The 24,245-nt window shown below is 45.4% G+C and overlaps 1 protein-coding gene across 2 annotated transcripts in view; it reads right to left on the bottom strand.

Moving 5' to 3' along the window:
• The window catches only part of SCLT1 (sodium channel and clathrin linker 1), a 558,774-nt gene that overhangs the window by 173,297 nt on the left and 361,232 nt on the right, over window positions 1–24,245 (bottom strand). For both annotated transcript variants that reach the window (XM_078677643.1, XM_078677642.1), the window contains exon 16: window positions 18,737–18,929. In XM_078677643.1, coding sequence (XP_078533769.1) covers window positions 18,737–18,929 — 193 coding nt within the window. The remainder of the gene's footprint in view (window positions 1–18,736; window positions 18,930–24,245) is intronic.

Below are 24,245 nucleotides of genomic sequence, written 5' to 3'. Positions count from 1 at the left end.
CGCTTGTCTGCTAGGTCTTGGACCCCATTCTCGAAAGCGTCCCCTCCGCCTTGAGAATTCATCAAAAGTTTTGGGGGCCCCGACTCCTGCAGGCTTCTGGTGGGGAGCGGCTGCCATGATTGCTCGCGGAATGACCACGACGGAGCTACGAGATGGTGGTGCTCTCATGCTGACGCCAGTTTAGTCTGAAACATCCAGAAACAAGGTGGGGCTTTCATCGTTTGGGGAAAAAAAAAAGTTTTCATCCAATGAAAAGTGTTGTTTTTAGGTCATATGATCAAGCCTTCCATCATTAGGAAACCAAAAGTAAAATGAACCAATGAAAAGTTTTATAAACAAGTCACATGACCTGTTATGCGGCATAGGGTATAAAATGCGGAGAAAATACGTTGGCACGTGAGGCGGCGTCAGTAGCGGACCGATGTGCGAATAGGCCGAAGGCAATACAACGCGCCAAGATCCGGATGGCACCGAGGTGGTGTCCAGCAAGTTGCAGCACTGGTGTGGCCATCCTACAATGCTGAAAGTCGGCGTGGGGCGCCCCGTTGGCCTGTGAGTTTGCGTCAGTAGCGGACCGATGTGCGAATAGGCCGAAGGCAGCACAACGCGCCAAGATCCGGATGGCACCGAGGTGGTGTCTAGTAAGTTGTCGCACTTCTGTGGCCATCCTACAATGTTGAAAGTCGGCGTGGGGCGCCCCGTTGGCCTGTGAGATGGCGTCAGTAGCGGACCGATATGCGAATGGGGCCAAAGGCAGCGCAACAATATTTTCTGACTGACACCACAAGGCGCTGAGATGCCAAGATCCGGATGGCACCGAGGTGATGTCTAAGTTGCGGACTGATGTGCGAATGGGGCCAAAGGCAGCGTAACAATATTTTTTGTATGGAAGATACCACTAGGCGTTGAGATGCCAAGATTCGGATGGCACTGAGGTGATGTCTAGCAAGTTGCTGTACTGGTGTGGTCATCCTACAATGCTGAAACTCGGCGTGGGTCGCCCCATTAGCCTGTGAGATGGCGTCAGTAGCGGACCGATGTGCGAATAGGCCGAAGGCAGCACAACGCGCCAAGATCCGGATGTCACCGTGGTGGTTTCATAGTTGAGAGGCACTTCATCTGCAGTGGGGCGCCGAGATCCGGATGGCACCGAGGTGATGTCTAGCAAGTTGCTGTACTGGTGTGGTCATCCTACAATGCTGAAACTCGGCGTGGGTCGCCCCATTAGCCTGTGAGATGGCGTCAGTAGCGGACCGATGTGCGAATAGGCCGAAGGCAGCACAACGCGCCAAGATCCGGATGTCACCGTGGTGGTTTCATAGTTGAGAGGCACTTCATCTGCAGTGGGGCGCAGAGATCCGGATGGCACCGAGGTGATGTCTAGCAAGTTGCTGTACTGGTGTGGTCATCCTACAATGCTGAAACTCGGCGTGGGTCGCCCCATTAGCCTGTGAGATGGGGTCAGTAGCGGACCGATGTGCGAATAGGCCGAAGGCAGCACAACGCGCCAAGATCCGGATGTCACCGTGGTGGTTTCATAGTTGAGAGGCACTTCATCTGCAGTGGGGCGCCGAGATCCGGATGGCACCGAGGTGATGTCTAGCAAGTTGCTGTACTGGTGTGGTTATTCTACAATGCTGAAAGTCGGCGTGGGGCGCCCCATTAGCCTGTGAGATGGCGTCAGTAGCGGACTGATGTGCGAATGGGGCCAAAGGCAGCGCAACAATATTTTCTGAAGAGAAGACACCAAAAGGTGCTGACATTCCAAGATCCGGATGGCACCGAGGTGGTGTCTAGCAAGCTATGCAGTTGAGTTGTGTGCGCACTTGCGGCGAATAGGTCGAAGGCAGCATAACAATGTTTTCTGAATAGGAGACACCACAAGGCGTTGAGATTCGGTTACCACCGAGGTGATGTCTAGCAAGTTGCCGCACTGGTGTGGCCATCCTACAATACTGCTCCGAATAACGGCGTGGGGTGCCCGAAGGGGGGGGGAGCCGGCGTGAATGGGCCTTCCTAGGTGGAGGCTCGTCTGCTGTAGTGGGGCGCCCCTTTACCGTTTCAGTTGCCATTCAGCTGAGTTTCGGCTGCTCTTGATGCTACAGCGACAGGCGGCTGCAAGAGGACTCTCAAAATGGCGGCCTGTTCTTTGGATTTGGGCCTGGTCCACTAAAATGGCCCTGGGACACCTTAGAAGTCGGACGCTCGATTTTTTTTTCCTTTCCTGTACATGCAAAAAAAGGTAAATGCCCGGTACGTTACACGCTTCATCTGCCACGATGAACTCTCCAGAGGAACCGAAAAAAAATATAGTTGTGGTAACTATACCATGCATCGTCATATGGAGAGGTGGCACCAATTAATTATAGTGCTGCATAAAAGAGAGATTTGGAGGAGAACCCCTGACCTGCTAGTACATTCATCAAAGAAGTGGCACTGAGAGCTTCAGAGGCAAGGGAAACGGTCCCAAATATTTAGAAGAACTTTGGAAAGATTAAAATGACATGTTTAGATTGTGGCAAATTAATTTCATGTGGACAGATGAGTGTTACTCTAATAAATACAGCATATGAACATCATCATAGTCGATGGTTGGTAGAGACATTTTGACTATATCCTGGACCTGCCCGTCCTCGCCCAAAATGGCGCCGGAATAAATGGGACTCGTAACTCCTTGTTGTGTACTGGTTGCAGAACCTTGAAATCACGAGATACGTATGCAGTTTTGAAGCACATGGCGGGCGGGGACGAGAATTGATTGAATATTTCGACATCCCTATTGATATTAAGTTCTGATGTGTTATTGATTACTGTACTGTTGAAAGTTCGAATTAACGTCACCCATGGTACTTGCCCGCAAATGTATATCTAGATAATTTTATTGTAACTGGCCCTGTCGTATTTTAATTATAAAATGTACGTCCACCGATTCCGTAACTGTTAGACACCTTAGTTCTTGCAACCTAATGGCCCGCCCGTTACGTTCCTCTACAGTGTAAATGTCTATTCATCATATACGATTACAGTTTGCTCTGTGGCAGGCCCACGTGGTTATAGGCTCGTATTTGTATAATGAAATTTTCACAATAAAGGTTTTTAAAAGAAAATATGGTAGTAGTATATACATTGGTAAAGTTTTTAATAATAGTGACTGTTTTAGAATCATTAAAAGGCAAGTGAAATAAAGCAGACCAATTACATGAAGGGTAAAAGGTATAATACGAAGGAACGCAGTAAAGATAAATGGTCAAGGGCTGTTGTGTTTTCTATTCCTGCAACATAAAGTGATCGATAAGAATCTCATATTCAGGCGTATCGGCGACTAAGACAGCAGGTCGACCCTCTTTTGCTCAACGGCTCCGTCATGGGACGAAGAAACGCTCTTTTTCTCGAAAAAAGAATATATTTTACTTGCAGGACAGTTGTAAAATTTCCGGGAAAGTACATTAGCCTGGAACATTATAACATATATTTAAGAAAAAATAATGTTCGGAAGTAATGAAAAGCGTAATTTTTAGGTCATATGACCAAGCCTTTCATCATTACAATAAGAAAAGTAAAATGAACCAATGAAAAGTTTTATTAACAAGTCACATGACTTGTCATGCTTACGTTACGCGCTGCGCGCCCCGGATGACTTCCGGATGCGCTAACGCGGCGCGTCATATGACGCATTACGCGACAACGCAGGTACAGAATATAGTCAAAATGTCTCCACCAACCAGCGGTCGGAACACAACCCCTTTCAGCAGGCTAAATAGTTCTGTTAAATGACAACAGAAGGGACAGGCAACAAGAACCATCAGTCAAAGAGGGGAGGGCTAGTTCTTCTCTACCGGGTTACATTGGGGCGCTACCGGAACTGATCGAATTGGTAGTCTACAGTGTTTCTGGATGTTTCAGACTGCAGCTGGGGTTAGCATGAGAGCAGCACCATTTCGTAGCTCCGTCGTGGTCATTCCGCAACCAATCATGGCAGCCGTTCTTTATCGTTATTTTGGGCGGGGTGGGTGGCGGAGCCGAGCTGTTTTGCAGCCATCATTGTGTGGAGTTCAGTTCATCTCACTAGTTTTGTATTTGTCATGAGGGGTTGTTCCTAATGTTTCTATTTTAGCGAGGTCAAAAAGAGATCCCATTAGTGGCCTACTGATTTTGCTCGATTCCTTTTCTTTTTTTTTACACGATTTTTCGTTATCTGCAAAGACTAAACAGAGTATTGCGACTCTGTGTTTGTTTGTAAATAGAGAATGAACCAAAGAGAACTAATTCTAAAACAGTAAATACTTGGATAACAATCAATCAAATGGAGAGAGAAGCAGGCACGACGGATTACAATGGGGGCAAAGGCCTGCGTTAACTACCTTTCACTATCTGCAAAGAGAGAGTACTCCTAATAGAAATGAGGGGGGGGGCACCATTCAAAGCAGATCAGTGTGCATAAACACGAAAATGTTTTCACTTACCACGTACTTGACATTCGACAGCTTATGATATTTGCTATTAAAAAACCATTGAAATTCACTGAAAAAACCATAGGTTATAGACCATATATAGTTAGGAATTAGCATTTACAAAACCTTGAAAATTCACTGAAAAAACCATAGGTTATAGACCATATATAGTTAGGAATTAGCATTTAAAAAACCTTATTTTACTCACACAAAACCATTGAAATTCCATATATAGTTAGTTGCACTAACTATATATCGTGCACCCGCAATCCACTGCTGATCATGTCACATATTACATCATTCATGACATGGTCAGTGACATCACTGATGACATCACTGATGACATCTCAAATGACATCACTGATGACATCACTGATGACATCTCATTTGACATCATTCTTGTGCTAATACGATAAACCTCTTCAGACTCTAATATAACCTTAGATACACTCAGTGTATACAGACACTAACACACTGCCACTCATCCATGGAGTTACTCACACACCCAGTCAGTCATGCAAAGAAACAATCTCACCTCCATTTCTTCAACTATACAGTTAAACACACCTTACTTATTGAAACATATACTAACACATATTTACTCTCTTATACAATCCCTGATACAAGTTCACAATGATCGATACAACCACTCACTCATTCAGTGGCTCTCATGCACAGTTATTTATATATGCCAACTCTCACATGTACTGTGTTTTACATATGTACTTACTATGACATGTAGCATTGAGATATCCATTCACTCATCAATACACTCATGCACACAGTCAACTGCCCATGTAGCTGTTTCCACATGCACTCTTGAACTCATACACCTAGTGAATAAACTGCTCACACATCTATGCATAGAGTCACACACCTTCCAGCCACCCCTACACAAACTCAATCTCCCATAGAAATACTTGGGCAACCAATTAATAACACATATAGCCTCTCGTATAGCTAATGATCAACACATGCAGCAGTTTACAGAACAACAGACATAATGATGCACAAATTAAGACAGTTTAGTCACTAACCCATGCATTCAGTGAGACACATTTAATCACTCACTCATACAGTCAGTCACGCACCTACTAAATCCTTCATCCAGACACTTATACATCCACTCATTCTTCAATATGTAAAACATATTTAAACTTTACAAAAACACACAGACACTAGATGATGTCATCAGTGATGTCATTTGAGATGTCATCAGTGATGTCATTTGAGATGTCATCAGTGATGTCATCAGTGATGTCACTGACCATGTCATGAATGATGTAATATGTGACATGATCAGCAGTGGATTGCGGGTGCACGATATATAGTTAGTGCAACTAACTATATATGGAATTTCAATGGTTTTGTGTGAGTAAAATAAGGTTTTTTAAATGCTAATTCCTAACTATATATGGTCTATAACCTATAGTTTTTTCAGTGAATATATATATATATATATATATATATATATATATATATATATATATATATATATATATATATTCGAAACTCCACAAACGCCACTTCCTGATCCACCCAGGACCGGCGAGGCAGGCAAAGTAGGAGACGGACCACTGGATTCACAGGTTCTTTACTTTATTGCAGCTGGTAAAACAGGAGGGCAATACGCGTTTCGGGCTTCAGGAGCCCTTGTTCACATGCAACAAACTAGTGCAGCTTTTTTGTTTTTATAATGCTTAGTGAGTAGCATAGGATCCGCCCTTCGAACAGTCACATGACTATAGACATAGACAACATCTTATGTATTTTGTAGCAATTATCTGTGCAAATACGCAAAATAAGTTAACACAATTATACAAATGTTAGTTAATTATTTTCTATAACATAACAATCATAATTTCATCAATTAAAATTTATAAAGTGTCTCTTAATGCGAGTTTGTAAACCAATAACAGGATAAATCCATTAAATACCAAGTCTCTGAGTCTATAGTAGGAGTATTCAAGTGTTTTCAAGGCAGGCTGAATATAAAGTGCAAATAACAGTGCTGGACTAGATCAGGGTCTAACTGTGCATAAAGTGCAATCACGCGTGCTATAGGGAATGACAGTATACAATATTGCAAATACATGATAAAGTGACCTGTGTAAAAAATGCATAAATGTTTAATGCGACAATTAGGATACACTCACAATTTTGTCATTCTAAAAAGCATCATTTAAAACATTTTGTACAGGTATAAAAATATTATCATGTTAAAAAAAGTGATAAAAACACCCATATATAAAAAGTGCTAAAATCCTAAATAGTGATAAATATGAATATATACAAGGAGGTGGAGAGTGGTTAACTTATGTTACCGTGGCTAACAAGGAACTTGACTAGCCACGGAGAACAAAATATTAAAGAACAGATATAATTAGAGAAAACCATGACATACAGTCCATTTGAGAAGAGATCATCTCTAGGTAACAGGGAACCTGACTACCAGAGGAAATTGAATTGTTTGAACATGGGGCTTTGTTTCAGAGAAAATTACGTAAATCCTCTGTATTGTTAAGCCAGTTGGGCCACTTGCTGTCATATTCGAGGATAAGGCGAGATTCTAGTTGCCTCAGTTTAAGCTCTCGATTACCACCACGCCTAAGAGTGGGGATTGAGGCTACAACATAATAAGATAGGCAATTAACATCTTTATTATGTGTACTCTGAAAATGACGAGCCACCGGGTATGATTGGTCACAGTGCAGAATGGCCCTGATATGCTGCAAGTTCCTGACGTGCACCTGCTGCTTAGTACTGCCTATATAATTAACCCCTTCGATGCTCATGACGGAACGGTTCCGTCATGAGAGTCGGTTGGCCTGTGCTCATGACGGAACCGTTCCGTCATGAGCCCGTTGGCTCATTAGAACGTTCAGCACAGCGCAGGAATCTGCGCCGCGCTGATGTGGTTAAGGCCGCAGGTGCACGTCAGGACATACACAGCATATTCAGTCTTGCAGGTATGGTTGCCAACAATAGGTGTATCCACTGATTTGAATGGGGTACTGTAGTGAGTTTTATTGATGCCAAATTGGCATGCTCTACAAGTAGAGCACTTACGGAACCCAGATGCCGGTTGTAGCCAGACAGCTTTTTGCTTTAATTCTGGACTACTTTGGTCCAGCACTGTCCCCATACTCTGTGCTTTCCGAAACGTAACCAGTGGTTTGTTTGGCAACATGCTTCCTAACACTGTGTCCGTCAGAATAGTTGGCCAATTGCGGTTAATAATTTGTCTGATCTTTTTCTCTTGACTACTGAATGCAGTAATAAATCTCGGACAGTCAGTAGAGACTGCCACTATTGAGGTTACTGCAGCTGGATCATTATCAATAGGTTCTGGGAATAAAGAGGATCTAGATCGTTTGTCGGCTCTAGCCAGAGCACGATCAAACACCCGATCAGAGTACCCTCGAGCTTTTAATCGTATCCTTAAATCCTTGACACATTTAAGAAAATCTTTACTCAACACCGAAGGTTGAAAATAGACTTCTGCTCTTCAGTAAGCACCAAATCAACTCTTGTGATAATGGTTTAATCTGACACTACAGCTGTATTCCTACAGAATGAAAGTGCTGCATGGGAAGAATAATTGCACACCACCGGCCTGAAAAGCAGATGTACTCTTATGCTTTGTTCCATGATGTTATTAACATTTCTAAAATAATTATAGACTGTGCCTCTGATGGTAGTAATAGTTCTGTCATCAAAAATGGTACTATATATATATATATATATATTACCTACTGGCGGTCGCCAGTAGGTATATATAGTTAGGATTTTTTCTCTATGGGATTTTTGAAAATTCTATGTCTAATAACTTTGGCGTTTGTGGACGGAATTGGCTGAAATTTTCAGGAAAATGGCACATTTTGTTTCTGAGCAGCCCTTGAAAATTGGGGGGGGGTTCGTCAAGGGGGGGCCGAGAAAAAAGGGGGGTCCCAAAACGTGTTTTTAACATTGAGTTTTCCATAGGGCGGTTGGCCTCACTTTTAGCCCGAACGGCTGAATGGATTTGCACGAAACTTGGCAAAATTGTAGGGACTGGTAGCCCGATGTGCCTTTTGTAGGTCTCAATATATGTGCTCCAGTGGATTTTGAGAAATTAACGTTTAAAAAAAGATATATATCTGTAACAGCGGACCGGGCAGCGCTCCAGTACGCGTACTTTTCGCGCAACGGAGCTTTGTGAAGCGAAGCTGATTGGTTCTCCGGCGTCTGTAAACATTCCAAACAGTCCGTAGCGGCCGCCATCTTGTCTCTCGGTAGGATCGAGAGACAAGCGGAGGCCAAACCGAAGGGGCAAATGACCATAAGGGGGCATAGTAGATCCTCCCTGACCGTTTAGGTTTGATGTGGAGGTTTTAAAAGGGCCCCGCGGGGCAAAAAAAAAATAAAATAATAATAATCGAACAGCTGAATGGATTTGCACGAAACTTGGCAAAATTGTAGGGACTGGTAGCCCGATGTGCCTTTGCTAGATCTCAATATATGTGCTCCAGTGGATTTTGAGAAATTAACGTTCAAAAAAAGATATATATCTGTAACAGCGCACCGCTTCGCGTACTTTTCGCGTTACGGAGCTTTGCGAAGCGAAGCTGATTGGCTCTCCGGTGTCTGTAAACATTCCAAACAGTCCGTAGCGGCCGCCATCTTGTCTCTCGGTAGGATCGAGAGACAAGAGGAGGCCAAAGCGAAGGGGCAAATGACCATAAGGGGGCATAGTAGATCCTCGCTGACCCCCTAGGTTTGATGTGGAGGTTTTAAAAGGGCCCCGCGGGGCAAAAAAAATAAATAATAATAATAATCGAACGGCTGAATGGATTTGCACGAAACTTGGTAAAATATTAGGGACTGGTAGCCCGATGTGCCTTTGCTAGGTCTCAATATATGTGCTTCAGTGCATTTTGAGAAATTAACGTTCAAAAACAAGATATATATCTGTAACAGCGCTCCGCTTCGCGGAGATAAAATTATATCTGTATTACCTAGCTGTTGCTAACACCAGTTAGCGACGGCTAGTAGGAGATAGCGACCATCTTGGGCCCCACTTTGCATGTGAGTGATATTTATCACTAATGACATGCAAAGTGGGCATGCCAAGATGTTAGCGACTGGAAACAGTCGCTAACATCGCTATCTCCTATTATCAACTTTTGGAAATATTCGAGATAAGCGCGAATATCTCCAAAAGCTAGCACCTGCCCTGAGCAGTTCTTAGCCATGTTATCCAATGGGAGGTGGATAACATGGCTAAGAGCATTAGCTCGGTAATGCATGAATATCGCTGAGTTTTCAGCGATATTAATGCATTGCGGTCGTTTTTTATCGTATTTGCGATAAACCTTGATAATAGCAAGGTTTATCTGCGATAATTTCTGACGGTAAAAAAATCGTTGCTAAGCATCGTTAGGGATAAATATCGCTTAACTTTGGTAATATGCCCCAACGTCTGTTAACGTTCGATTCGAAGGAAATCAGGAAGTGTTGAAAAACATTGTCTGCGCCATCTTGTCTTTTTTCAAATGCCACACTTTTGTCGTGCACGGCAGCCATTTTAGATGCCTTGACCAGACCCACTCTGTGCACGCTGTCGATCCTTAGCATGGCTCCCCACCCTCGCAAGCATCTCCCCCAGGCAGTGGTCACCCCCGCTCTCTGTCTTATGCATGGGTAATAAACCTCCCCCCATCTGCGCTGCTCTTCCCTGAGAATCACACCCTGTGCCCGCCCGACACCTCCCTTTCGCCCTATTCACTACCGCACCCTCTGACACTCCTTTTCCTCTGTGTCCGATTGTCCAGGCTGGTCCTAGGGTATCAGCTAGCCCTGCAGATGTAGTTTATGGCCACAGCTGTAAAGAATCACCCCTCTTCAAAGGAGTTATAGTAGATCAAGGCCCACACTCGATGAGATCCGTCACAGCAGAAGCGTTGCTATTATCTGAAAACCATCCTGTATTGTGATTGGGGAGGGGACCGAGCCTGAAGCGGAAGATTCCAGGGATGACTCTTTGTACATCAAAGTTTTTACAATTATGTGTCACATTAAAAATATATAGCACTCCGACAAAGTAGTAAGATTATAAAACTTTAATAATTTATAAATATATACAAGAAAACAAAAATAGTAATAACATATAAACATTTTTAGGGAAAAACAACGAAGTAGCGGTCGGCTGTGCGAATAGTCCCAACGCAGCACAACGTCCAGATTTCCGGCGTGGGGCGTCGCGGGGGGTGGGTCATCAGTAGCAAACTGTTGTGCGAATAGTTCCAAGGCAGCAGAACGCGTTGAAATCTAGATGACACGAAAGTGATGTCTAGTAAGTTGCCACCCAGCAAATAACGGCGTGGGGCGTCGCGGGGGGTGGGTCATCAGTAGCAAACTGTTGTGCGAATAGTTCCAAGGCAGCAGAACGATGGCACCAAGGTGATGTCCAGTAAGTTGCCGCACTGGTTTTGGTATCCTACAATGCTGCTCCGAATAACGGCGTGGGGCGCCCCGGGGGAGGCGGCGTGAACGGGCCTCTCCAGGTGGAGTGTCATCTGTTGTAGTGGGGCGCCCTTTACCGTTTCAGTTGCCATTCCGTCCGTTTTTGGTCCACTGTGTCAAAAGCCGCAATTCAGCTGAGTTGCGCCCACTCTTGCGGTGCAGCGATAGGCGGCTGTCACAGGACTCTCAAAATGGCGGCAGGCTGTTTCCTTTTTGGGCCTGGTCCACTGAAATGGCCCTGGGACACCTTGGAAATCGGACGCTTGTCTGCTAGGTCTTGGACCCCATTCTCGAAAGCGTCCCCTCCACCTTGAGAATTCATCAAAAGTTTTGGGAGCCCCGACTCCCGCAGGCTTCCGGTGGGGAGCGGCTGCCATGATTGCTCGCGGAATGACCACGACGGAGCCACGAGATGGTGGTGCTCTCATGCTGACGCCAGCTTCAGTCTGAAACATCCAGAAACAATGTGGGGCTTTCATCGTTTGGGAAAAAAAAAAGTTTTCATCCAATGAAAAGTGTTGTTTTTAGGTCATATGATCAAGCCTTCCATCATTAGGAAACCAAAAGTAAAATGAACCAATGAAAAGTTTTATAAACAAGTCACATGACCTGTTATGCGGCATAGGGTATAAAATGCGGAGAAAATACGTTGGCACGTGAGGCGGCGTCAGTAGCGGACCGATGTGCGAATAGGCCGAAGGCAATACAACGCGCCAAGATCCGGATGGCACCGAGGTGGTGTCCAGCAAGTTGCAGCACTGGTGTGGCCATCCTACAATGCTGAAAGTCGGCGTGGGGCGCCCCGTTGGCCTGTGAGTTTGCGTCAGTAGCGGACCGATGTGCGAATAGGCCGAAGGCAGCACAACGCGCCAAGATCCGGATGGCACCGAGGTGGTGTCTAGTAAGTTGCCGCACTGGTGTGGCCATCCAACAATGCTGAAAGTCGGCGTGGGGCGCCCCGTTGGCCTGTGAGTTTGCGTCAGTAGCGGACCGATGTGCAAATAGGCTGAAGGCAGCACAACGCGCCAAGATCCGGATGGCACCGAGGTGGTGTCTAGTAAGTTGCCGCACTGGTGTGGCCATCCTACAATGCTGAAAGTCGGCGTGGGGCGCCCCGTTGGCCTGTGAGATGGCGTCAGTAGCGGACCGATGTGTGAATGGGGCCGAAGGCAGCGCAACAATATTTTCGGAATAGAAGACACCACTAGGCGCTGAGATGCCAAGATCCGGATGGCACCGAGGTGGTGTCTAGTAAGGTGCACTGGTGTGGCCATCCTACAATGCTGAAAGTCGGCGTGGGGCGCCCCGTTGGCCTGTGAGTTTGCGTCAGTAGCGGACCGATGTGCGAATAGGCCGAAGGCAGCACAACGCGCCAAGATCCGGATGGCACCGAGGTGGTGTCTAGTAAGTTGTCGCACATCTGTGGCCATCCTACAATGTTGAAAGTCGGCGTGGGGCGCCCCGTTGGCCTGTGAGATGGCGTCAGTAGCGGACCGATGTGCGAATGGGGCCAAAGGCAGCGCAACAATATTTTCTGATTTGAAGACACCACAAGGCGCTGAGATGCCAAGATCCGGATGGCACCGAGGTGGTGTCTAGCAAGTTGTGGCACTGGTGTGGCCATCGTACAATGGTAAAAGTCGGCGTGGGGCGCCCTGTTGGCCTGTGAGATGGTGTCAGTAGCGGACTGATGTGCGAATGGGGCCAAAGGCAGCGCAACAATATTTTCTGACTGACACCACAAGGCGCTGAGATGCCAAGATCCGGATGGCACCGAGGTGATGTCTAAGTTGCGGACTGATGTGCGAATGGGGCCAAAGGCAGCGTAACAATATTTTCTGTATGGAAGATACCTCTAGGCGTTGAGATGCCAAGATTCGGATGGCACCGAGGTGATGTCTAGCAAGTTGCTGTACTGGTGTGGTCATCCTACAATGCTGAAACTCGGCGTGGGTCGCCCCATTAGCCTGTGAGATGGCGTCAGTAGCGGACCGATGTGCGAATAGGCCGAAGGCAGCACAACGCGCCAAGATCCGGATGTCACCGTGGTGGTTTCATATTTGAGAGGCACTTCATCTGCAGTGGGGCGCCGAGATCCGGATGGCACCGAGGTGATGTCTAGCAAGTTGCTGTACTGGTGTGGTCATCCTACAATGCTGAAAGTCGGCGTGGGGCGCCCCATTAGCCTGTGAGATGGCGTCAGTAGCGGACTGATGTGCGAATGGGGCCAAAGGCAGCGCAACAATATTTTCTGAAGAGAAGACACCAAAAGGCGCTGACATTCCAAGATCCGGATGGCACCGAGGTGGTGTCTAGCAAGCTATGCAGTTGAGTTGTGTGCGCACTTGCGGCGAATAGGTCGAAGGCAGCATAACAATGTTTTCTGAATAGAAGACACCACAAGGCGTTGAGATTCGGTTACCACCGAGGTGATGTTTAGCAAGTTGCCGCACTGGTGTGGCCATCCTACAATACTGCTCCGAATAACGGCGTGGGGTGCCCGAAGGGGGGGGGGGGGGGGGGGAACCGGCGTGAATGGGCCTTCCTAGGTGGAGGCTCGTCTGCTGTAGTGGGGCGCCCCTTTACCGTTTCAGTTGCCATTCAGCTGAGTTTCGGCTGCTCTTGATGCTACAGCGACAGGCGGCTGCAAGAGGACTCTCAAAATGGCGGCCTGTTCTTTGGATTTGGGCCTGGTCCACTAAAATGGCCCTGGGACACCTTAGAACTCGGACGCTCGATTTTTTTTTCCTTTCCTGTACATGCAAAAAAAGGTAAATGCCCGGTACGTTACACGCTTTATCTGCCACGATGAACTCTCCAGAGGAACCGAAAAAAAATATAGTTGTGGTAACTATACCATGCATCGTCATATGGAGAGGTGGCACCAATTAATTATAGTGCTGCATAAAAGAGAGATTTGGAGGAGAACCCCTGACCTGCTAGTACATTCATCAAAGAAGTGGCACTGAGAGCTTCAGAGGCAAGGGAAACGGTCCCAAATATTTAGAAGAACTTTGGAAAGATTAAAATGACATGTTTAGATTGTGGCAAATTAATTTCATGTGGACAGATGAGTGTTACTCTAATAAATACAGCATATGAACATCATCATAGTCGATGGTTGGTAGAGACATTTTGACTATATCCTGGACCTGCCCGTCCTCGCCCAAAATGGCGCCGGAATAAATGGGACTCGTAACTCCTTGTTGTGTACTGGTTGCAGAACCTTGAAATCACGAGATACGTATGCAGTTTTGAAGCACATGGCGGGCGGGGACGAGAATTGATTGAATATTTCGACATCCCTATTGATATTAAGTTCTGATGTGTTATTGATTACTGTACTGTTGAAAGTTCGAATTAACGTCACCCATGGTACTTGCCCGCAAATGTATATCTAGATAATTTTATTGTAACTGGCCCTGTCGTATTTTAATTATAAAATGTACGTCCGTTCACTCCGTAACTGTTAGACACCTTAGTTCTTGCAACCTAATGGCCCGCCCGTTACGTTCCTCTACAGTGTAAATGTCTATTCATCATATACGATTACAGTTTGCTCCGTGGCAGGCCCACGTGGTTATAGGCTCGTATTTGTATAATGAAATTTTCACAATAAAGGTTTTTAAAAGAAAACATGGTAGTAGTATATACATTGGTAAAGTTTTTAATAATAGTCACTGTTTTAGAATCATTAAAAGGCAAGTGAAATAAAGCAGACCAATTACATGAAGGGTAAAAGGTATAATACGAAGGAACGCAGTAAAGATAAATGGTCAAGGGCTGTTGTGTTTTCTATTCCTGCAACATAAAGTGATCGATAAGAATCTCATATTCAGGCGTATCGGCGACTAAGACAGCAGGTCGACCCTCTTTTGCTCAACGGCTCCGTCAAGGGACGAAGAAACGCTCTTTTTCTCGAAAAAAGAATATATTTTACTTGCAGGACAGTTGTAAAATTTCCGGGAAAGTACATTAGCCTGGAACATTATAACATATATTTAAGAAAAAATAATGTTCGGAAGTAATGAAAAGCGTAATTTTTAGGTCATATGACCAAGCCTTTCATCATTACAATAAGAAAAGTAAAATGAACCAATGAAAAGTTTTATTAACAAGTCACATGACTTGTTATGCTTACGTTACGCGCTGCGCGCCCCGGATGACTTCCGGATGCGCTAACGCGGCGCGTCATATGACGCATTACGCGACAACGCAGGTCCAGAATATAGTCAAAATGTCTCCACCAACCAGCGGTCGGAACACAACCCCTTTCAGCAGGCTAAATAGTTCTGTTAAATGACAACAGAAGGGACAGGCAACAAGAACCATCAGTCAAAGAGGGGAGGGCTAGTTCTTCTCTACCGGGTTACATTGGGGCGCTACCGGAACTGATCGAATTGGTAGTCTACAGTGTTTCTGGATGTTTCAGACTGAAGCTGGGGTTAGCATGAGAGCAGCACCATTTCGTAGCTCCGTCGTGGCCATTCCGCAACCAATCATGGCAGCCGCTCTTTATCGTTATTTTGGGCGGGGTGGGTGGCGGAGCCGAGCTGTTTTGCAGCCATCATTGTGTGGAGTTCAGTTCATCTCACTAGTTTTGTATTTGTCATGAGGGGTTGTTCCTAATGTTTCTATTTTAGCGAGGTCAAAAAGAGATCCCATTAGTGGCCTACTGATTTTGCTCGATTCCTTTTCTTTTTTTTTTTACACGATTTTTCGTTATCTGCAAAGACTAAACAGAGTATTGCGACTCTGTGTTTGTTTGTAAATAGAGAATGAACCAAAGAGAACTAATTCTAAAACAGTAAATACTTGGATAACAATCAATCAAATGGAGAGAGAAGCAGGCACGACGGATTACAACGGGGGCAAAGGCCTGCGTTAACTACCTTTCACTATCTGCAAAGAGAGAGTACTCCTAATAGAAATGAGGGGGGGGGGGCACCATTCAAAGCAGATCAGTGTGCATAAACACGAAAATGTTTTCACTTACCACGTACTTGACATTCGACAGCTTATGATATTTGCTATTAAAAAACCATTGAAATTCACTGAAAAAACCATAGGTTATAGACCATATATAGTTAGGAATTAGCATTTACAAAACCTTGAAAATTCACTGAAAAAACCATAGGTTATAGACCATATATAGTTAGGAATTAGCATTTAAAAAACCTTATTTTACTCACACAAAACCATTGAAATTCCATATATAGTTAGTTGCACTAACTATATATCGCGCACCCGCAATCCACTGCTGATCATGTCACATATTACATCATTCATGACATGGTCAGTGACATCACTGATGACATCACTGATGACATCTCAAATGACATCACTGATGACATCACTGATGACGTCTCATTTGACATCATTCTTGTGCTAATACGATAAACCTCTTCAGACTCTAATATAACCTTAGATACACTCAGTGTATACAGACACTCACACACTGCCACTCATCCATGGAGTTACTCACACACCCAGTCAGTCATGCAAAGAAACAATCTCACCTCCATTTCTTCAACTATACAGTTATACACACCTTACTTATTGAAACATATACTAACACATATTTACTCTCTTATACAATCCCTGATACAAGTTCACAATGATCGATACAACCACTCACTCATTCAGTGGCTCTCATGCACAGTTATTTATATATGCCAACTCTCACATGTACTGTGTTTTACATATGTAATTACTATGACATGTAGCATTGAGATATCCATTCACTCATCAATACACTCATGCACACAGCCAACTGCCCATGTAGCTGTTTCCACATGCACTCTTGAACTCATACACCTAGTGAATAAACTGCTCACACATCTATGCACAGAGTCACACACCTTCCAGCCACCCCCACACAAACTCAATCTCCCATAGAAATACTTGGGCAACCAATTAATAACACATATAGCCTCTCGTATAGCTAATGATCAACACATGCAGCAGTTTACATCACAACAGACATAATGATGCACAAATTAAGACAGTTTAGTCACTAACCCATGCATTCAGTGAGACACATTTAATCACTCACTCATACAGTCAGTCACGCACCTACTAAATCCTTCATCCAGACACTTATACATCCACTCATTCTTCAATATGTAAGACATATTTTAACTTTACAGAAACATACAGTCACTGGATGTTGTCATCAGTGATGTCATCAGTGATGTCATTTGAGATGTCATCAGTGATGTCATCAGTGATGTCACTGACCATGTCATGAATGATGTAATATGTGACATGATCAGCAGTGGATTGCGGGTGCGCGATATATAGTTAGTGCAACTAACTATATATGGAATTTCAATGGTTTTGTGTGAGTAAAATAAGGTTTTTTAAATGCTAATTCCTAACTATATATGGTCTATAACCTATGGTTTTTTCAGTGAATATATATATATATATGCCCGTGTGGCCTCCGCTACATCGGCAGTACAATTAAGGAACTCAAACTGAGGATATTGGAACACCTTCGGGCGATCGAGAAGGTAGACACCGCATACCCGGTTGCCCAGCATTTTGCCGAAGAACATGGCAAAGATCGCAACAAACTCCAATTCTTTGGGTTGGATATTGTCCCACCCAACGTTAGAGGAGGCGATCGGCTGAGAAGACTCCGCAGGTTGGAATCGAGGTATATTATAGATCTTTCCACCAAATACCCGAGAGGACTTAATAGCGGAGAGGAATTGTCATTCCATTTAGGTAAATGACATTGTAACAACTACACTACCTCCGGGGAATGGTCTATTTCCATGCTGTCTTTTATGAACCATGAACTGTATGATTGCCATGTATGAATCTTGCATTTCTCTTTGCTTAGTCTGGAATTTTCTTTCTTGTGCCCTGCATTTATTTACCATCTATGCAGTTATTGCAGGGCTCATGACATGTATATATGTATATATAGAGAACTTGGGATAAAGGGAAGGCGACTATGTTTATGAACTATATCCAATATCCATGAAAATAGGAAAGATAGTATTATATAAGTTAAATTACTTTCTTTGTTAGATCAGACTGGAATTGACCAATAGATTTAATGTTAATAGTTCGTATAATATACTTTGCTATTTTAGGCAATAATCGTAGTTAAGCCTGATGAACTTTGATAATTTTGATGATCTATATTACGACACATTCTTTGATAAACTGCATTGTTATTCTCAGTATATGTCTAAGAATCATGATTTGACACCTTGTACATAGGACACTAGCCGATACACGGCTTTATTGAACGTCATAATTTAATGATATTTTATAATCGTTATACCCTTTCAATGGATATAACACCATTCCAAGATGGCGCCCACAGGGTGCAAAAGGGTTGAGTCCTATGTCACTGTCAATGAATGCAAAGTAACTTTATTAACTCGCTGTTTGCATGTCACGAGTGGCACACTGACGAAGGCTCACGCCGAAACGCGTCTTGTGCTTTTTTCCCACATTAAACCACCGTGAAATCTTTAAACTGCTTGAATGCTGCTTCTTTTCTTACCAATTAAGAAAAGTTCGAGCGTCATATATATATATATATATATATATATATATATATATATATATATATATATATTGCAGGTCTCTCCTTACCAATTCCCTTTTCGCAAGAAAGAAAGAGCGCGGACCACGATAGCTAATTGACTGCAATGTTATTTTATTTCCATACGAGGTGCAGCATATATATATGCATACAAAGATATACATACAAACACACACACATATACATATACACACAGATATATATACACACATACCTGAAATTTTGCTTTTTGCTGTGCTTCCATGCCGGTCTTCTTCCACTCCTCCATCTCTTTTCGCAGCTTCTCATTTTCTTGTTGCATCTTTAATCGTTCTTCGCTTACAGAGGTACAGTTTTCTCTTTCAGTTTCTAGAGTCTTCTGCAGCTTCTGAATCCTTTCCTGGCACCTTGAAACTTCCTCTTCATAACTTTAATGATTGAATTTCGTAATCAATAATCTTAAAGTTGTTTCGGTTTAAATTATAAAAAATTTGTGCTCGATTGTACATACAATATATTGTTCTGTGTGAGGTGCAGACAGTGTTTAGATAGCGTAGTTTTTCACTGAGATTTAAAAATAACCATTAAATAAATCTAAACTACAGAGCACATCGACATGTTTCTCAAAAAAGTTTTCGCCTGTAGCTATGAAGATAACATCTACAGATATTAGTATTTTTGCTATGTAGATAAGAGCCACAAATAATATTTTCCACAATAAAACACAAGAGTAGAGAAGAGGTGGAAACCATTGAGCAGATTAAACATCTGCATTGGTTTCAGAAACGACAATACATTACAATCAAGGTGAGAATTAGGACCTTAATCTACCCGTTTGCTTAAAAAATATATCTTTATTAGCATTTAGAAGCATATGAAACAGTTAAACAATCCAAGGCATTTCCATAATCAAGGGTATATAACTGGCGCCTGAGTGTTGAACAAAGACACCATGTTGGAGATTATACAAATATTCTTTTATGCTATCAGTGTGTGGTTCTCTCATTTCCTCATGTTACAATCATACACATGGTGATCTGATTTTGTTTTCAATCATGTATGACATCTTCACCTATCATTCAGTGGGCCTGAACTAGGTTCTGTAAAGAAAAACAGGAGTGTGACCCATAAACCGATCGGGATTAGGGTAAAAGGTTATAAAGGTAAAACAATATCCCAAAAGGTATAAATAAAGAGGCAATTTATATTGCATGCACAAGGCATTACATAGGAAAGAAAAAGGAGACAATTATTCAAAGGATTTAAATTCAAAATTAATTTTAGTATCATGAAAGGAGAATTTCTGTACAGCACACATGTCAAGAATTCAAGTGACAACCGATCAAACTTGGTGCTCAATATATACAAATGATATGCGGCAACGCAAGTGCAAGAGTGAGCAGCGACGGACGGCGCAAGGTGAGCAAGGTGAAATATATACAGTGAATAGCTCAACAAGTGACACAAAAATCAGTGACTTTATATTACACAATTTCAATTGAGTCACAGCAAAATGCGCCTATTATTTGCGCTGTGGAGTCGACGGCGTTTCGGTCCTTAATCAATGTGGACCATCTTCAGGACGAGTTTGTCTCGTTTGGGGTGCTGTAGGACAAAAGGGAGAGGTGAGGGTCCCAGAAAATTGGACTAATTCATAAGTGAAGATGGACAAAGAAGAAGGGGTGGGGGAGGGGTGGGGGAAGGAAGGGGGGTATTGTGGGGCGGGGCGTGGAAGTGGAACCGGGAAAAAGGGGTGGAGGTGGGAGGGGGAGGAGGGGGGGGGGAAGGAAGGGAGGGGGAAGGGAAGGGAACAGGGGCCAAGGGAGGGAGCAGGACAGAAGGCTGATGGCGGGGCCGAGGTGACCAGAACGCAAATATTAAGTATCAGCGTCTGCTAGGAAATTCTAGTGTGAGCCCGATGGAACTGGACGATGAAGTCCATAAGAGCCAGTCCCAGTAGATTCCCTTGAACTCACATGTAATTGCACACCAAGATAAAAGTTGTAAAAAACCCAGTTAATCACAATTAGAAAAAAGGGGAGTACCACTGTGGATAATATGTGGGGGTGGTAGATAAGCCACCATATGTGAGCTCAGCCCCGGGGTCTGCTCCTCAACAGCTAAAGGCACGGGGACATGGGGGGAGCATATCGCGGAAGACCAGGACTTGGTCTTACCTGTAGGCAGTTCCAAAGTCAGCCTCGATCCAAGGGATCTGGCGGAGAGCGTCTAACCACCTGGGGGCTATAAGGAGAGGGAAGGGAAGCCAAACCACACTTGTCATACGCTAACCGCAGGCTTCCTGATCGTCTGCTGTAATACACGGATTAAATATGTGCCCAGTTCCTGCTTCTTTTCAGGTAACCTACGTCTCTGCCTCCCCTTATTCAGCCCCGCGACCTGATACCCAAATCTAGACCTTACGGATCCGTTTTGTTACAAGTCCCTGGCCGCCATAACACTGCCATTGCCGCCATTGCTCAGTGACGCTTCACTAGTCTTCAAAAGCATCAGGTACCCTTTCTGAGCTTTCACCGGGTTTAGCCGTATACAAGTGTGGTTTGGCTTCCTTAATTCCCTTCCCTCTCCTTGTAGCCCCAGGTGGTTAGACGCTCTCCGCCGGATCCCTTGGATCGAGGCTGACTTTGGAACTGCCTACAGGTAAGACCAAGTCCTGGTCTTCCGCGATATGCTCCCCCCATGTCCCCGTGCCTTTAGCTGTTGAGGAGCAGACCCCGGGGCTGAGCTCACATATGGTGGCTTATCTACCACCCCCACATATTATCCACAGTGGTACTCCCCTTTTTTCTAATTGTGATTAACTGGGTTTTTTACAACTTTTATCTTGGTGTGCAATTACATGTGAGTTCAAGGGAATCTACTGGGACTGGCTCTTATGGACTTCATCGTCCAGTTCTATCGGGCTCACACTAGAATTTCCTAGCAGACGCTGATACTTAATATTTGCGTTCTGGTCACCTCGGCCCCGCCATCAGCCTTCTGTCCTGCTCCCCTCCCTTGGCCCCTGTTCCCTTCCCTTCCCCATCTCTTCCTCCCCCCCCTCCTCCCCCTCCCACCTCCTACCCCTTTTTCCCAGTTCCACTTCCACGCCCCGCCCCACAATACCCCCCCTCGTTCCCCCACCCCTTCTTCTTTGTCCATCCTCACTTATGAATTAGTCCAATTTTCTGGGACCCTCACCTCTCCCTTTTGTCCTACAGCACCCCAAACGAGACAACCTCGTCCTAAAGATGGTCCACATTGATTAAGGACCGAAACGCCGTCGACTCCACAGCGCAAATAATAGGCGCATTTTGCTGTGACTCAATTGAAATTGTGAATTGTGTAATATAAAGTCACTGATTTTTGTGTCACTTGTTGAGCTATTCACTGTATATATTTCACCTTGCTCACCTTGCGCCGTCCGTCGCTGCTCACTCTTGCACTTGCGTTGCCGCATATCATTTGTATATATTGAGCACCAAGTTTGATCGGTTGTCACTTGAATTCTTGACTTGTGCTGTACAGAATTTCTCCTTTCATGATACTAAAATACTAAAATTAATTTTGAATTTAAATCCTTTGAATAATTGTCTCCTTTTTCTTTCCTATGTAATGCCTTGTGCATGCAATATAAATTGCCTCTTTATTTATACCTTTTGGGATATTGTTTTACCTTTATGAACTAGGTTCTGGGTATTTCCCCTAATGGGTGTGGGCAGATATTCCTCGGCTGATTCCGGATCAGGAGCCGGGGGAGGAGGGGTAGCCAGGATCAATCATGGGAAATGGGCACCTAATACTAGGTGGAAGGTCTGTCCAATAGGCAAAAGTCGGAAAATAGAAGATAAAAAGAACAGAAATCCAACGAAAGTTTCTTGGTGGGGGCGTGGCCAAGACGGCGGCGTGAGCGGACGCGTTCATCCGAGCTCCCGCCACCGGCCTCTAACAACGAAGGCTCCCGTTGAACCGAGCCCTTTATCAGCACCCCCAGCGGCCGGTCCGGCACCCCCCCGCGACTCCGGAGCTGGGCGGGGGCCGACAGTGAGGAGATGGAGCTGATCGGGCGGCGGGCAGCCGCGAGGCCTAGAGCGCAGCCTGTCGCCGCGGCTCGCAGGGGAGGCGTGGCCGCGAGTCTTCAGGGCGGCTGCCGAGCTGAGAGGCTGTGGATCGGGGACGATCTACACGAAGACCGGGGTGGAGCTGGTGGGCCCGGCACGCGCATATCCTTTGCGTGAGGCGCCAGGCACAAATCCCGCTTGGTAGCTACTGCGGGCCCGCCACACTTCCGATCCAACAAGACAGAGCAGGATCTGCCGTGGGCCACACAGTAGAGGAGGAGGGTGCGACGGCAGACTGCGGCAGGCAGTGCCCGAGAGCGACGGAGGTGGAGTAGGCCCGGCGTGGTACTCAGAAAAGATCACAGCGGGTGGTGGTAGAGGCCCCGGGAGGGCCTTGAGAGGAGAGAGGGAAGAGCTCCCGGGTAACGCCATTTATACCCAATGGCCCTAACGCTTTGTTTTGGTCGGCGCCATACCAGGACGGGAGGCGGGAGAGCACAGGCCAGACTTTGGTGCGGTAGGGCGGCACGAAAAGAGAAAGGGCGGCCTACGGCTTACTACGAAGTGGGAACACTGCAGCCCGAAAGTGCCCGGGTCCGCACAGCTAGTGAAGGCAGAGCAGATACCCACGGCCCAAGGGACGATCGGCGGTTGGGAGGATCTCCTCACGCGCCACTGATCGGAGGAGAGGCGGTAATGTCGGGGACAAGGGTCCGCAAGGAAAAAATAGTGAAAGACTTGTTTGCCAAGGCCCAGCCGTCCCCTACGCCCAAGGACAAACCAGCGATGGAGGCCCGGCAGGCCGAAAAGGCGACAGTTGGCGCGGAGCCCATCACAAAGGCCTTCCTGGAGTCTCTATTCTCGACCCTGAGGGATGACATCCACACCCTCAAGAAGGAATTTTCTGAGGAGATCCGGGCAGAACGGAGGGACATGGACGGTATTGGTGAACGGGTGATGGAGCTCGAAACAAAGCAAGATGGCCACGATGTCGAACTAGAGGCGTTGCAACAGGAGATCATACGAATCCATGATCAGCAGGTGGACTTGCAATCGCATATTGAGGATCTTGAAAACCGTTCTCGGTGACACAACATTCGAATTCGGGGGTGGCGATGTCAGAAGACACTAGAGACCTCTTCAAATTTACTAGGGAGCTTTTCAACCACATCCTGGATCGCCCACTGGATGCTGATCTGACGATCGACAGGGCGCATAGGGTCGGGCCACAGCGATCTGGGGCGGCACCCCCGGCGGACATTTTAGTCTGTGTGCAAGACTTCCGAACCAAAGAAACCATCCTTCAGAAGGTGCGGCAGTTGCACCCCATCGCCTTTCATTGCCATTCACCAATGCTCTTTCATGACTTGTCAGCCCTCACATTGCAGAAACGCCGGGTCTTCAAGCCCGTCACGAATTATCTCCAGCACAGGCCATATCTTACAGCTGGGGCCACCCATTTCGGATTGTGTTCAAATTAAACAATAAGCTCTATCAGCTCCGCTCACTGAAGGAGGCCTGTCAGTTGATAGGCATGGACCTGCCTACGGAGGAAGAAGAACCGGCGGCGCGCTCTGGGGGGTCTGGGGGTTCGTCATCCCAGTGGCGCCAACAGCATGGACGGCGTTGGGTCAAGAAACCCCCAAAAACTGAGATCGAGGATGGCCAGAGAGCAGCTGTGGA

This window comes from Lissotriton helveticus, chromosome 2_1 (genome assembly GCF_964261635.1).
Source record: "Lissotriton helveticus chromosome 2_1, aLisHel1.1, whole genome shotgun sequence".
NCBI lineage: Eukaryota > Metazoa > Chordata > Amphibia > Caudata > Salamandridae > Lissotriton > Lissotriton helveticus.
Note: the sequence above shows the minus strand (reverse complement) of the source record. Positions and strands in the feature narration are given on the sequence as shown.